At 39.2% G+C, this 16,867-nt stretch overlaps 1 protein-coding gene across 1 annotated transcript in view; it reads left to right on the top strand.

Moving 5' to 3' along the window:
* LOC140238282 (plexin-A4-like) overlaps window positions 1-15,718 on the top strand; it is a 172,043-nt gene extending 156,325 nt beyond the window's left edge. The window contains exons 20-30 of the mRNA XM_072318221.1: window positions 537-676; window positions 1,180-1,445; window positions 2,089-2,302; window positions 3,016-3,172; window positions 4,144-4,241; window positions 10,405-10,474; window positions 11,573-11,769; window positions 12,539-12,708; window positions 13,224-13,436; window positions 14,811-14,964; window positions 15,595-15,718. Coding sequence (XP_072174322.1) covers window positions 537-676; window positions 1,180-1,445; window positions 2,089-2,302; window positions 3,016-3,172; window positions 4,144-4,241; window positions 10,405-10,474; window positions 11,573-11,769; window positions 12,539-12,708; window positions 13,224-13,436; window positions 14,811-14,964; window positions 15,595-15,696 — 1,781 coding nt within the window. The 3' untranslated portion in view covers window positions 15,697-15,718. The remainder of the gene's footprint in view (window positions 1-536; window positions 677-1,179; window positions 1,446-2,088; window positions 2,303-3,015; window positions 3,173-4,143; window positions 4,242-10,404; window positions 10,475-11,572; window positions 11,770-12,538; window positions 12,709-13,223; window positions 13,437-14,810; window positions 14,965-15,594) is intronic.
* The last annotated feature ends 1,149 nt before the right edge of the window (window positions 15,719-16,867 follow it).

The following is a 16,867-nucleotide window of genomic DNA, read 5'->3' on the forward strand; positions in this document are numbered from 1 at the left end:
GGCAAATGATGGGGCACGGTTGTCATGGGAACATAAAGATTGGGATCAGGTTTTGGTCGAGACTTCAGTTAGGTGAGAGACAATAATGTTAATGGTCACTCCTTGTGTCCTGTCCAAGGCATGGATGGATCTTGCAAGGTGTTGGAGCTCCTGGAATATGGATGACACCTTATTGAAAGCAGAGTGGAATGTGTGGCTCGGGAGGAGGAGATGGTAGGATACACCAACATGGTGCAAAGTGCATAGGAAACACCTTGAGGATTGAGATATCTAGGAGTACATGAAAATTGTGGTTATTATACAAGGGTACAGGGAAAGTCTTAAGGTAGGAGTGTTCACAGGAAAGAGGACAGGATATTTGTTCCAATGATTGTGGGACAGATCTGATTGATGCCCAAGAGGTCTCAAAGGACACTTGCAGAATGGTTAGCCCAAAATCAGTTAGAAAACAACCAATTTTACTCTCTTACAGTCAAAATGAAACTTGAATTTTGCCCTGAATGTAACTGACCCAATTTCTGTTTTATCATTTCCAGCATTTGCCGAGTTGCAGACGAGTGTGAACACTGTGACCAGCGACCTCGGCTGTGGCATCCCTTTCCACTCCTACCACATCTACGCCATGAAGACCATGTTCCCGGACCAACCCAACCACCCTGTGCTACGAGAACTTCCTGTGAGTATTCAGCAGCACAAACCTTCATCCCATACAACTGTATCTTCATCAAGATGTGCATTTCATAACATATCTCTCCCACATTCTCAGTCTTCCATTTGATGTATTGCCAGTGGAGGATTGAAGAATTCCTGGCTGAGTTGTTTTAGTCTTACATGAAGATGACAACCTACTGTAAAACCAGATATTTTTGCGTGCATGAAACTCACAAATTTTGCAAGGAGCCGAGATTTTGCGAGAGTAAAATGCACACAAAAAATGTGTGCCCATACAATGCATTCCATACAATGCATTGAAAACCAATGGTGATTCGCGATGGTTCCATGCTGCGAAAAATGCTGTTGGATGCGATTCGCAAAAGTTTCATGCTACAAATGTTTCTAGTTTTACAGTAGTATATAGTAGAAATCCTTTGTGTGAAAATGTCCAATGGTTTTGTTTGTTGGTCCATAATGGAATTTGGTAGATAAGGATTGCAATTCTTCTCGCCTCTTCATGTGCAGCTGCCGAACGACCGCAAGACAAACACGGAGCGCGGCCTGCAGATGCTGAGCCAGCTGATCGACAACAAGACCTTCCTCCTCTGCCTGATCTCCACGCTGGAGGAGCAGCGCAACTTCAAGCTGCGGGACGTCAGCGCACTGGCCTCGCTGCTCATGGTGGTGCTCCAGAGCAAGATGGACTACGCCACCGACATCATGAAGGTGCTGCTGGAGCGGCTCATCGAGAAGCACCTGGAGAAGGACCGGGCGCGGCTGCTGATGCGGAGGTGAGGAGACTACCCACCATCTGGATGCTCCTTCTCTCGTCCTCAAAAGGACTCTTTTAACCAGCCCTCAGTACATTGATTAAGATTACCCTCTTTTCCACTGGTATAGGCTGGTTTGTTTAATGTATACAAATTTATGAATATTTTTGGCCAAAAAACTTAGTAAAGGCCGTCTTTTGAATTTGCCTGGCCCAGCTAAATACATTTCGATACTTTTTAAATCCACATAACATGTATTTGATATTGTTCTGTCAGACACATCTCGAGGCAAAGTTCTTCCAGTTTATATATCTGCAGTTCATTCAGGAGTAAAGTGGTAGATGCCATTTGTGATTAGTGTACTGCCATCAACATCTTTTGGGAGAAGTGTCGTGTGTGATAAATTGGAGAAGGATTATTTCTTGGTAAAATCACAGTCATGTAAACAAGATGAATTTTGTGAAGTAGATGCCCATCAAGTGCCAGCTAAAGTGACAGTCATTGACTTTCAAATGGCTAGAGCTGTATTAGAATTTGATCAGCATGACCCAAATTTATTCTGCTGGCTTTCAGCATTTTTCAGCCTTTAAAGACTGCAAGTGGTCATGTGAAATTTCACTACCAAATCGTAATGCACCAATAACTTGTTTCACCATCTTAACAGAAATGAGTCAGTGGCAGAAAAGATGGTCAGTAACTGGCTGTCGTTCCTGCTCTACAATTTCCTGGTGGAGAGTGCGGGAGAGCCCCTCTTCACACTCTTCTTCGGCATCAAGCAGCAGGTGGAGATGGGTCCCATAGACTCCATCACGGGCGAGGCGCGCTACGGACTAAGCGAGGTCAAGATCATCCGCCAGACCATTGACAACAAAACCCTTGTAAGTTTGTGCCCTGTCAAACATCTTCATACACTTTAAACTGCATGTCTATGTTTGCATTGGAGTTTGGGCACTTTGCTTCAGGTATGTTATTTCATGTCATTTTTACTGGAAAGATTATTCAGATAGCCTCAAGGATAAGGAACCCCATCATCACTCTGCCATGTAGAGTAACTTGATGTGACAACATTTGAAACATTGGAAACCAATTTTACTGGATGTCTTTGCCCTGTGATACGAATGCATATAAACAGTCATTACGTGTGATCAAGCGGGACTACTGTTCATTGAAAATGAATCCATGGGATCTTCTTTCATATTGCACATCACCATATTAGTAACCTGTTGTTGCCATGACAACAGGTAGGAAACAACCACTCAGCTGCCATCATTTCAAGGTGGTGCTAGAAAGAGTGCAATCATTGCAACTTCATGTTAATTCCAAATCTCCTCATGAAATATAGCCTAATCATTAGAGATCACTGCTTTATTTGTCAATTTAAGAAACTTGAAAGTTCTGGTACAGTTACACTCAGCTTAGCGACCACCTGTGTACAATGGCCACCTGCCAGATGCGGCCACTGAAAAAAAAATCACCCCAAGAGAAAAGCCGCGCAATCCTTTTTAAAGTGTTAAGATTGAGATTGAGAGAATTAGTCTGTTGAATGAAAAAGCTGATCTATTCATTTCTCTTGCGGTCGTCCCGTACTCAGACAATCTACGCCATGGGCCTCGACAAGGATGCCGACCCCATACAGGTCAAAGTTCACACGTGCGACTCCATCTCCCAGGTCAAAGAGAAGATTCTGGATGCCATCTATAAGACCACGCCTTACAGCCACAGACCGCCGAAAGAAGAGCTAGATTTAGGTGAGTGTCGACTGTGCAGAATACAGGTCAATGTATGTGCTATAAGAACAGAAACTCTAAAATGAATAAGCCAGTTCGGAGTTAGCTCATGGGCACATTGGTCCGAATGACCTTTCCTTTTTCTCAGTCGGTTAGGGGCACTTCAATCGTTTTAGAGCGACATAATGCGTAAGCTTTACATAACAATTTATGGAATTCATTGATCCTGTTCAAACAAAGAATGAACTTGCGTCGACCAGATGACCAGAATGATCCGTGAATTAACACTTGGGAAAGCATACATTTCGTTATTTTGCATTGAATGTATTGACGATCTCTTTCTATTGATATTGCCAAATACCACTTTTGCTGCCAGGTGGATGTGCTGGCAAGCAGCATTTATAAGTATTTCATGAATAATCATTACATTACAGATGCTTATCCCAGTGAAATTAAAAAACAACATGCCTGTTGGTCCGAATGAACTTGTTTCTGCTCATGCGCAAAGTGGAACTCCGAACTGGCTTATTGATAGAAATTTAAAACACAAAAATATGCTTCAGAAATGTTCCATCAAAAATAAACACTAGTATGTGTACATGTGCATAAAATCAGCAGCTGTAATGTTTTTGTTGTGACTGCTGATTTGGAATGGTATGGTTACCTTTACAGCCTGACCAGGCCGTTGCCAAAAGCTTACAAAAATTGAAGCCATCAGATTCATTCTCTGATGAGTTTGATTTTAATTTTTATAGCACTTGTACCAGATACACTCTTGCTGTGTTTATATTGTTGTTGTTGTTGTTGTGTTAATCTGTTATGAACTCCTGTCTCTGAAGGACTAAAACTGATTCAATTTAATATATGAATGAAAAGAGCATTGGCCTGGATGGTGGCCACCATGTAAAAGTAAGAGATAAGTGAAAGTATAGGCAGTTACTCTGTGGAGTAAATGAGCTTTTAATAAACTTTTTTTTTCTCCGTCTTTGTAGAATGGAGGTGTGGCCTGTCGGGGAGGAAGGTGTTAGCAGAGGACAGTGGGGCAGTGGACGGAGAGTGGAAGAGGCTGACCATGCTGTCCGATGAACAGGTTTGTTAGCCCCTTTGCCACTCACCTCACTCATTGTAAAGATCCTGCGACCACCAGATATGTTGTCTTCACATCAAGTGCCACCAGTAGTCCAGATTTGTATAAATGTGTGGCGCTCCGACAAAATGAGTCATAAGTCGCACGGGGAGTTTTCCCGTAATGAGCCGAAAATGAAGGGGAAGCACTACTCGGGTCGAAATTTTTTTATGACGGATTTTGATTCCTTTATGTTTTATCTGTTTGTACAGAAAATTTCAGCGTGTGAAAATGAGTACAAGTGTCCCAAATCACCGTTTTTCTGAGACAATTTTTTTCGGTTACATTTTTTTCGAACGCTCGCCTTTGCGTTGCGTTTCGCACTTATTGTTCTTGCCAGATTGAGACTCCGCCTCCGTTGCTAGGGTGTATGCTAATGAGGCATTGCTCTTGACCCCTTTGAAGACAAAACAAAGCATGGTGCGCGCGGCGGCGTCGGCGGCCAAGCGGCGAGGGCTATAGAATTACGCAATAATAGTGAGCTGACCAAGGCTATTGATTGCATGACCAGCGAGTTTCGTTTGATACATGCACTCCATTTCAATGAGTGGTGATTGACATGACGCACAAATCGCACTGAAAAAAATAATTCCAACGAACGATCACGCAAAATTTATGATGCTTTATCTATGAGCTAATACAATGATCACATATCGAACTCGAAACCTTTTTTATGCGTGTGTGTACTTTTACAACGGTTATTAATTGGCCTCATTAATGAATTTGTTCAAATAATCATAACTTTCGTTCCCTGGTATGTGACTTGCTGTTTAAAGTTCATCTCTGGAGATATAGTAGGGCCTAAGTTGTCAATTATTCTCGTTTATATAAAGTCGACAATTTGTGTGATAATTCGCCAAATGTATGTAATGCGTACTATTATTTCCCTGGTTAATGAAACTTATTGCCTTATTACTTATGATGGTTTGGGCCGTGACGGCATGGATAGAAATAGGAAGACAAACATTATTAATGCCCAGATAGCTCGTGTTCCCTTTGGAGGATATTCTGACTCTAGTCATCTCTGTATTTTTTTAGAAGTAGGACCTATTTGAGAAAGGGACAGAAAGCTGTGTGGCTACTCAAAAGTGTGCTTCTTCATTTTGTTTTGTTTTTTAATCAGAATGTTTGTAATGAAAGCTGTTTGCCGTGTATTGCGTGTAGCTGACATGTGAGAGGTCAAGTCTGCAAAGAATTGGGACAATTGGGTTGGCTAACAGCTTTGCCAAGTAGCAGCGCTAATTGCCCATTGAATTGCGTATTCTGAGGAATTTCGAATGAAAGAACTCGGACGGCAATGTTCACGCCTTGTATCCGAGTAAACCCCGCATCAACGAAGCCTTAAACAATGAAAGGTAAACTTCCTGCTATCAAGGGGTGGATAATCACGCAACCAGTATTCTTTCTTCGCCATTAATAGCAGAATCAATGACGGAATGGAGCAACAGTGTTGGAGGATCGGCATTATGTCTGCTAATTTGTAAAGGAATTTTTCAGTCTCCTTTTGTGTTCAGAACCACAGTCAGTGACGCTAACTTACTCTATCTCCTACAAGCTATCGTTACCATCTTAAAACGTGAATTTTATGAAAGGCTAAAAGTGATCACGGAATCAGTTCTTCCGCGTGACACATGCAGGCTTTTATAACAGCATACCAAGCTTAAATCGTTTACCTGTATAGAAAGGGCGGGGATACACACTTATCGCAATCATCCGGATTTGAGAGTGATACACTCTACTACTTTTCTTCATCTTTCCCCCGACAAAGACCATGGTAATTCAAAACAAAAAAAAAACAAATAAACAAACAAACAAACAAACAAGCAGTTGATTTATATCAGAACGTAGAGATTTTTTTGTGTTTCATGTATGTATAGGTCATCTCTTGATGTATAGTAGGCATTTGTTGTCGTTTTTACAGCGTTTCCTAATAAATGCCTATAGCGAAAACCCAACAAAACTTCTATCAAGGAGGGAAGGGAACTTAAATTTAAATATCACATAGTTTACAGAAATCAGACATGTAAATAAGGCAATCATATACATCCGCACGGCCGATTGTAATCTCTTACTATGATTATCAAACATGATCGCCTGCATTTACGTGCTTTTTTCTAATTTCTTGAACTTTGCCTCATTTTCTCTCTTTTTTTTAAACAATTGCTCGAAACATTTAACAATCGTAACACAGTCTGCTATCCCACAACATAATATTCCATTTGATTTGTCACTTATTGTTGGTCGGGTGACGCCAAATGTTGGAATCTCGAGCGATGATACACGGCATTTTGTTTGTTGGTTTTCGTCTCATCGCTCAAAAGAATTTTGACTACGATTACAAGACATAACTGATGGTTTACAGAAGTGATCATCAATTCAGTAAGGATTAGTCAAGTCATGAATTCACTTTACCCATCATGACTGTCTAATCGAACTACGACATTGTTTGGGTAACCGCGCCTTTTTATTCTCATAGTTCAAACTAATTCTTGACATAATCAAAACAAATAATTCTTTATTAAATTTCTCAAAATACTCAATAGACGGCCTAAGTCAAAACTTTCTACAAAGATTGCCTATACGGCAATCTTTACTAGCCTAAACAAGTTTTCTAGAGCTATCAGTTCCCCCTATGACAATGACTTCAATCGCGTTTTGAACTTGTATCGAACTACTTTCAAAACAGCTATTACCTTTGTAGTTCGATTAATAAACCAGTCTTTTGAATTCATAACCAACATTCGTAATCGTAACAATACAGTAACATAGTACTGCATGTCAATAAAAGTTGGAAAATGTAAATGCTATAATAGTAGCGCAAAAAAAAAAAATGAGTAACGATTATCTTCATACATTCTAATTCCTAGTGATGTCGCTACGAAAATGACACATGGTTTGGTTCAAGCAAATAAAAGTAAAAAGGAATGGGATATACTTCTAATGATAGTACCACGCCGTACAATGCATTTCACTGTATTTTGTAACATTTGGTTACGTTTCTGTGCGCTTTACGTATACGGAAAATAAAAGGCAGATTGGTGCTATTAACATGCTATTAAACACGCAACGCATTCAAAATGTTTTTTGAAATACACCGTATACAATATAATGTTTTAGTATACGGTTTGAAACTTTGAATTTGCGAGTCCTTTATGAAATTATGAGCAGGGTTATTACATTATCAAGCAAAAATTATTTAGGGATTCGGATTTGCGCAGGAGACTAACAGTGCTATATATGGCGATCGTTCGCAACAGAGACAATCCTCTTCAATAGATATACAATGTAATTCTGTTTTCATGAATTGAAAGAGAAACGAAAAGAAGTCAACTTTTTAACTTCATTTAGCTTTCTCACCAATTGAACTTGATTTGATCTGCCATGCATGATATCGCTGTGTGCTCTATTAATTATATCAAATCATTTAATCGGCGTGCTTGTTTTTTTATGCAGAATATCACAGGTAAGTTTAATTCATTGAAGTTCATAATGTTTGTACATATGGCGTGTTCGTTGTTTTCTATTTTCATTTTTATAATATATCACGTGTCCATTATCTGATTCTGACCACGAAAATATGGCGACTGTTTAAATGCGGAGCATGTACTGGAAAACTGTAATGTCTCCTGCCAGTATAGACAAACTAATTTCTAGTCTATCCCCGCTTAAAATTGAAATGAAATTGAACAAAAAACAAAAAACAAAACGAAGTTCGACTTTCAGTAGATTTCAACCGTTTTGTATAGTGCCTGATTCATGTAATGGACACAATTCTTTAGCACATAAGCAATCACACAACTTTCGTGAATAGATGTGTCTTAATGATTGCATCTCATGGAAGAAAACTCGTCTCCTTGCCTGAATTTTAGCTTCTTCCTGTTCAAGCTCGCGTGAAAGAAATAGTTGAACATCAATCGCAATCATTAAGAGAGGCACATCCTTAGAAATAAGCACAGGAGTACTGAGACACACTACGAAATAAAAACGGACCTTTTATCGCTATTGACAACGCATGACATTGAAATGCTTTTTTTTTTTTCCCTTGGGGGAGGGGGGGTAATACAATTGATTATTCTGAAGGTTCGTTAATCACACAATGAAATATGGTTTGCTATTAGCTTAGGTTCGTTAACAAGAAAATTAAATGCGGTTCCTTTCCGGTAGTTCCTTTACCCGAAAGTAATCAAGCAATCATTTTTTTTTTTCTGATAAGGTTTGTGAATACAAAACGAAGTGAAGAAGGCCTAAGTATTAATTCCGAATATTTTTCAGTATTATTATTTATGATCCACTTCTCAAACGCAGAAAGATTGTAACTGCACATGTGAAGTAAAAAAAATAATAAATCCGCTTAAGCTACAAGTTAATTGTTTTTTATATGCTATGCTATTAGAAAAGTGACTGAGAATCATTGTAAACCCAACGTGAAGCTGTCAAGCCTACATCAACCTTTGCTTCTGATACTTCTGATACTTCTGATAAGCGATAATTACTGTGCACGCAACGCCTATAAAGGAAATGTGCCTTTAATATGGCGGGAATTCATAATGTTACGGCTGTATACAGCTGCAGCAAAAAAGACGCGAAAGCAGTTTTTGATGCTCTGCAACATTACGACCATGTGCGTAATTTGAGGGTTTTAAGTACACGCAAAGAACACGATCTCAAAAGACGACTATCGTTAATCAACTTCATTGACTTTTTCTACCGATGCTGTCTTTTGAACCCCCGCTTAGAATAGGTTCTCAGGTTCTATTTAATAGGTATTGGTACTTGCTGAACGCATCCTCTTTAGTTTCCATTGACAACAACATGGGAGGAGAATGGAAGCGATGAACGCCCTCGCTAAGACGCTTCTCGTAAGACGCATTGCGTGCCCGCCTACAATAGGTTCTCAGGTTCTATTTAGGTATTGGTACTTGCTAAACGCATCCTCTTTAGTTTCCATTGACAACAACATGTATGGGAGGAGAATGGAAGCGATCAACGCCCTCGCTAAAAGACGCTTCTCGTAAGACGCACTGCGTGCCTTCTTTTCTTTCTACTGTTTCCTATTGTTTGTGAGTTAAAAATTGCGGCAAACCACAACGCAGCCGACACACAACGCGTACCGACTCATTCATGCGGCGGCAGCGGCACGGACACAAACGCGCCGAAGTTTACATTCGGGCTGCCGTATTGGTCAGAATCGTTAATGATAGACCTGTCCTGCGATTGGTTGATTATCTTACATACCCAAGCTATCGCCTTATACGGTAGTGCGTGCGATGGAGCGTAAACGCCGTCGCTAAGCAGGACAGTTGTATTGTTTTGTCCCGTGAAAGAAACAGGTTGTGAGCATGAACATAGCCTGAACTTTGAGAGCGATTTTCTCCGTTATTTAGAAAATCAACTGACATAACAAACGTGGTTAATATTCGTTTTTATGATCTATAGGGATGTCGAAATGAGTTGTATTACATATCAGTGTAAAGCTTAGAGTCTGTAGAATTCACTTATAGGCATAACTACGATTTCATTTTTTGCGACTTTTGACTCATTCCGACGGAGCGCCACACAAATCGTAAAAGCTCCCCTCCCCCCTCGCCCCAAAAAGTGGTCTCTACTCGGGGAAAAACGGATTGTGCACCATCACACATTCTCAGTGATGTTAATGGTACTGATGAGACACCTCTCTGTATGTTCAATTTAATTAAATTCAGTTCACTTCAATTTTCGTATTTCCATCCAATTAAAAGTTTGTTTGTTTTTTTATTAACCAAATACATAGCATACATTACCTACACAAATTACTGCTCTATCATTTTGTAAGAAATATGTAATATGAAGATCGTAAAGTTTTTTTTTTTTTTTTTAATGTGAACTTCTGTTTTATGTTTATTTGCTGTGTCACACATCTGCACATTCAAGCCACCAAAAGTGTGGGTAATCTAAGAAGTGGTTTCTGCAATTACTGAGTCACAATGTCTTCATGTATGTCACTGGTATAAGCCAAATATTGCTCCAATGTTGTGTGGCTTTGATGCGGAAATCCATCCCTCCCTCCTTTACGTGCTTTGGTAGGGAGACATTTGATGATGTGATTATTTTACCATGAGCATGTGGTGTTTCATTTTTTTACTCATAGGTGCGGGATGGAGATACGATAGCTCTAGTACCAAAGCAGGGCTTCACCATGTCTGCCTTCACAACATCCACAACGGGAAGATACAGTGAGTGATGCGTTACCACGGCAACAGCAGATTCAACCTTCCATCAATGATTTTTACCAATTTTAATTCCTCGAAGATCTGTAGAGGTTTGAATGAATTTTTAATGTTTCTCAGTGTAAAGTGGTAGGGATCTCAAGAAATGTACGTACAATGTATCAGAGTTCTTGATGGGAAAAGAGAATTGGACATTTAGAATGCTCTTGGAACCACTATCTACCAGGGAGCGAAACCATAGAATGTTAAAGGGGATGGCTAGTAACTGATCAGTGCGAATCAGTGGGAATGCTGGGGGATGATTGTTCAATCCTTGTGGGATTCCCTATTGTTGTGTGAAAATTATTTGCTTCAGAATGGTCTCATATTCAAGTAATGTGCAGTTCAGTGTTTCCAGGTTAGCATGCCTGTACAGTGTTGGGGTAATCATTAACGGCCTGTTAACGATCGCCCCGTCACTGTACAGGCATGCTGACCTGGAAACATTGAACTGCACACTACTTGAATATGAGGCCATTCTGAAGCAAATAATTTTCACACAACAATAGATACATAATGTACTCTTAAGTGAATCCCACAAGGATTGGAACAATCATCCCCCAGCATTCCCACTGATCAGTTACTAGCAATCCCCTTTAAAGATGGTGGTGTTTTTCTGGTCACCCCACCAGTAGACAGTTTTTCAGAAATATGCAGCAAGAATCTAGAAACGGTTGCTTTGTCAATCATATTGATACAGCCGTCAGATGAGATATGACGGGGGTGTATATGATGTTTAAATTTACCAATATCATATCAAAATTTCTTATAATTTCTATCATTCTGCTGCTTAAACCCAAAGTCACAAATTTGATGTGGATGTTAAAAACAGTCATACATTTTAGTGATGTATGCGTAAGTTTATCACAGTGGTACTCGCTAGAATGTGAATGGAGGCACTACAGGAGGCTACCAGAATTATGTGGTCTTATTCCAGATTTCAGATCCAATGACTTCGGAGAAAGAGGCTATGGAAGATTAACATTATCAAGAGAAATTTGAAATGAGTAGTTGTGAAAGCCATTGTTATTACGTTCTGTCCCATCGTCGGTCGTCTCGCCTCCTCTACAGCAGCCAGTCCGTGTCGATCGACCACGCCCATGCTCGGGTCCTCGGACGTCGAGAACGGCCTCAAGCTGTGGCACCTGGTCAAGCAGAGTGACCACGACAACAACATCAAGGGCAACAACGAGAAGGACCACAAGATGATGGCCGAAATCTACCTGCCCAGGCTACTCACAACAAAGGTATGTTTTGCTTCCTTTCTATCAGTCTTTTCTTTCATTCTTTCATATCATTCTTTCGTATCATTCTTTCCAATCATTATTATGTTCTGTCCCATCGTCTTTTTTTTTTTTTTTACTTTAAGCTTTACGGGAATGTCTCTCGTGACTTTTTTGTTGTAGGAGCTATGTGTTTTGCCTTGAAAAGCCTTCCCAAACTGCTGTTCATGCATTTTGTTTGGTTTTTGGTTTTGCGTGCACTGGCTGTTAAATCAACCACACCAAGCCAAGAAATTTGAGAAATAAGTAGTATTTCAAAATCCTTTTTCCTATACTGTCTCTGGGTGCTATATTCATCATCAGCAATTAGCTTTAGATTGGAATGATATTGCCTTTATTAAACAGTTCAATGTTATGATTTTAGGTTTAATTGCAAAATCATACATTAGCAGACACTTTTCTCAATGCAATGTAATTCCTTGAAGTTTCTGATGGTATTCAAAAAAAGAAAGAAATACAAGGTATGATTTTTGAGATCAAGTGTAAAATTCACTCATTGCTCGCTGGTGATATGGAGTCAATGCCCTTACCAAGGCTTCCACCAGATATGTGTGTACACCCTGTGAGTGATGGTTGTTACATTCGTGTCTAACAGCAAACCGAACAAACGAAAGCATATTTTGTGGTAGTGGTGAAGCGAGATTTCTTTGTGTAATTGTTTAGTCATTAGACAATGCATTTGGTAGCATGAATATCAAGACCTCCCCGTTACCCCTCCTCCTCCGCCCGACAGGTGACGTTACAGAAGTTCGTCGACGATCTCTTCGAGACGATATTCAGCGTCAACTACCGCAGTAACACCCTCCCCCGTGCCATCAAGTATCTCTTCGACTTCTTCGACGACCAGGCCAAGCAGCAGGGCGTCACGAATCCCGAGGTGGTCCACTCGTGGAAGAGCAACAGGTGAGGACTGGTCCTGCTTTGATTTCATCATACTGAGGGACTTTAGGACCAAGGACTAATGTCATTTTGTTAGGACTGAAGATGTGATAATTTGTCTTTGTTTCATAATATGTCACTTTGAAAAAGGTTTTAAATAGAGCAATTCTTTGTTTTTTTTTCTCTTCTCTTTTTTCTCTTGGTTTTTGGAGCTTATGTTAACATGTTCCTTCCCCAAATCCCAAATGAGTGGATCATCCCCCAAGCCCCAGATGGTGTCTATTTTCCAGTGACATACAATGATACAAGAAACATCTTGTTTGGGGTATCTAGAAAATGTTTGTCCAATTGAGAGTAGACCATCTTCTACATGTTGAGCTACTCTGAGTTTATTTTTGTTCAAAACTTCTTTTTTTTTAATGGCTACCAAGTTGAGAGATCAGTGGCCTGTAAGAACCTGCTTAGAGTAAAAATGTGAGGAGTCACAGGCGTGAAAATTGACTCATCTACATCTCCCTCTCTCTACTTGACCCTGGCAGCCTTCCGCTGCGATTCTGGGTGAACCTCATCAAGAACCCAGACCACATCTTTGACATCTACAAGTCGGACACGGTGGATGCCTGCCTGTCCATCGTTGGTCAGTGCCTCATGGATGCCTGCTCGGTGTCAGAGCACCAGCTGACCAAGGACTCGCCGTCCAGCAAGTTGCTCTACGCCAAGGACATCCCCAAATATAAGGAGTGGGTAGCAAGGTCAGTATCACCTCCAAAGTTATCATCACATATAACAAGAGAGAACAAAATTTTTTGGAACAAATTGCTCAGGAAGGTTTCATCATTTAGTCATCATCATTTCCTTTGTGGAGAGTCTTGTGAAAACATTTTTTTTTTTTAAAGACGTACAAGAATTCCCAAATATGCATATTGGTCATGGTAGGGTTAAGCCTGTACTACGAGAGCCCTTGTGAGTAATGAGCTTGCTGGGGTTAACCTATGGACAATTTCCTTAACTCTTTACGTGCCACATTCGCACGACCGACTCGGTCAACGACGTAGCAACCTGGCATATTTTGCTTGAACGCAGAAACCCGCCCAAACTGATTGGTAAATCGCCAAATGCTACAGTACAATGAAAGTGTTTCTCGCGATTCTGTTGCTGTCTCAATGCACATGTAGCTTTCATTTTAGTGGTGATTGACTATCAAGCTGTGTCCCCTAGTGGATTTGCGAGTAAATTCTAAGTTGCTGTCACTGTTTTGTGTGCACAAGTCATGCCTCTACAATAGTGTAGCTACTGGTCAATTGAAAGAAAAACAATCATAGATTTATCATACAATTTCCATCAAAGCAAAGCTTGGCATTTTATTCACAACTTTGCTCACCGTGTGTCCAGGGTAACAGAAATCTACAAAAGTTACATAGATTTGAAAAACAGAATGATTTTTCCAAAGCATGACTACTTTGATGTCTCAGAATAATGTGGCACACAGGGGGTTTACACCATGGCACATAAAGAGTTAAACTGCTGGTGAACAAGGCAGTGAGATCAGGCACCTATCCCTAGTAGGTCTCAGGATATTCACAAGGCCTTTTGCATTTGTTTCCCCACTCTCATACATTTTTATTTAATTATTCTGCAGGGGAGACTGGTATAGTAGATTGATATGTTTATTATTATTATTATTATTATTATCATCATTATTATTATTATCATTATTATTATTATTATTATTATTATTATTATTATTATTATTATTATTATTATTATCATCATTATTATTATTATTATTATTATTATTATTATTATTATTATTGTTATCATCATTATTATTATTATTATTATTATTATCATCATTATTATTATTATTATTATTATTATCATTATCATTATTATTATTATTATTATCATTATTATTATTATTATTATTATTATTATCATTATCATTATTATTATTATTATCATTATTATTATTATTATTATTATTATTATTATTATTATCATTATCATTATCATTATCATTATCATTATTATTATTATTATTATCATCATTATTATTATTATTATTATTATTATCATCATCATCATTGTTATTACTGTTATTATTATTATCATTATCTCATCTGAAGGTACTATGAGGACATAAAGAATATGCCTCCCATCAGCGATCAGGACATGAATGCCGTGCTGGCCGAACATTCCAACAGCCACCAGTACGACTTCCACACCCTGTCGGCGCTCAACGAGCTCTACCACTCCTACGCCAAAAAGTACAGCGAACAGGTGGGTCCCGCCTCAAAATGACACCCTCCAAGCAAAGCAAAACAAAACGGAAACGGTTCTGTGATTAAAGGATCTATGCAAAACAAATGCATTTTGACTTGTATTGATTCATGATATCCTTAATATCACTTATGTGGCCAAATGAATATCTAAATATGTGACATACATGTATGTTATTATAATAATATTTCTACAAATTTCTTTAGATTCCTTGGATACGCCCACAAAAAATCTTCCAAACCACGATTCTGCCAGTGACATCATCTGTCAATCATTGCTGAAGTACTCATATGAATAACAAAATACATTGGAATGCTCCCTTCCCTAGACTGAGCATAACTTGCAAGTTTCCGTGTTTGATTAAAGATATCGCACTGTTCACTCAAAGTGTGTTCAAACTTTGTTTGAAATGGAACTCCTGATTGTGAAGAATTCCTGCAAAAAAGACCAATATTATTTTGGAAAAACCTAAACACAACTCGTGGAAGAATATTGCTGCCTGACAAAATTGGTCCTTTTCGTGTCACCTTTGTTTTATCTGAGTGTTTAGAGTGACATTTGCAACAATTATATTTTTATTTCATTGATTATAAGCTCTTAATCCATTCTCTGCATTTTGACATCTTACAGATCTCCGAGTCGTTACAGCGGGATGAATTTGCCCTCAAGTACAAGTTGGCAGAGAAGTTTGCGCATGTAGAGCAGCTCATGGTGGACAGTGAGACGATATGACGGTGAACTGTGAGGGCGCCGCCAGACATCTGACGAGCAATTTTTCGCTATTTCTGCTGCTTTACTGTACTTGATGCGAAATTTCAGTGTTTTTGTTTGTTTTTTGTTTTTTTTTTGCAATATGTAAAGTGGGAAGTCTTTTTCTCGATGGACTACTACTGATGAGAAACTGGCATATGTGTTCGATAACGATGTTACGGCATACTTAAGACAGCCTCGTCATTCGTGTCCTCGTGGGTCAGCTCCCGTCTATAAGTTATCAACTCTCGTCAGATTACGTCACATCTCGCGTCACAAGGAAGTGAATTCATTGTTTCACAGACTGCGATTATTCAAGCTTGCCTTTGAAATATATTTGACTGTTTTATGGAAGAAGATGATATCCGATCATGCAGCCAGATATTTTTGGTTTATGGTTGTTACGGTTTTTTGTCTGCATGTCTTCAATAGTTTGTGTCACAAGTTTGTGGTCTATGTTCTGTTTTTAATCGTCATAAGGGGATCAGGACTGAAAAAGATCTTCTTCTTTTTTTAACAGAAGATGCAGAGCATAAAAATGGTTGTATGGGTACAGGGGGAACCATCTCCTTCATGAAGAGACTACACTTGCAAAGAAGCACGCACAAGAGTGAGGAGACTTTATTTTGTCTGTTTCTTTACAAACATGGGGATGAGAGAAAAAAAGCTTGCAGCAATGAAGTTGACCAAAGGAGGAAGAAATAGTTCACACTGAATCCTGCTATAGTGTAGAGAGAGAACAGAACCAAGTAATGGAGTTCATATTGAGACATATTGATGGAAATACGCATTCGTTCATACCGTGCTCGAGAATGATTGAACAGTGGTATGTTTTGGTCCTGTTCGCAGAGAGACTTCTGTTGGTCCAAGTTGGTCCGAACACTGGTGACATTTTTCACGTGTTGATTTACACGACTGTGTGCTGAGAATGTTATGTCTTGTTTCGTGAATCGCTGAGACATTTTTTTTTTTTTTTGTGGATTCAGTGGAACAATCAGAAATAACGACCAATCGGTTCTTCAGAATCCTGCCGCTAGTTTGACTCACTTTGACGATATTCCAAGGTTTTCTCTCTTTCTTTTTTTTTTTATTCCATCAGAGTAATAAATAGTGTTCATAAGTTACTGCGTGAGTGTAGAGTATGATTTTGGCA

Source organism: Diadema setosum, chromosome 2 (assembly GCF_964275005.1).
Source record: "Diadema setosum chromosome 2, eeDiaSeto1, whole genome shotgun sequence".
In the NCBI taxonomy this organism is placed as follows: domain Eukaryota; kingdom Metazoa; phylum Echinodermata; class Echinoidea; order Diadematoida; family Diadematidae; genus Diadema; species Diadema setosum.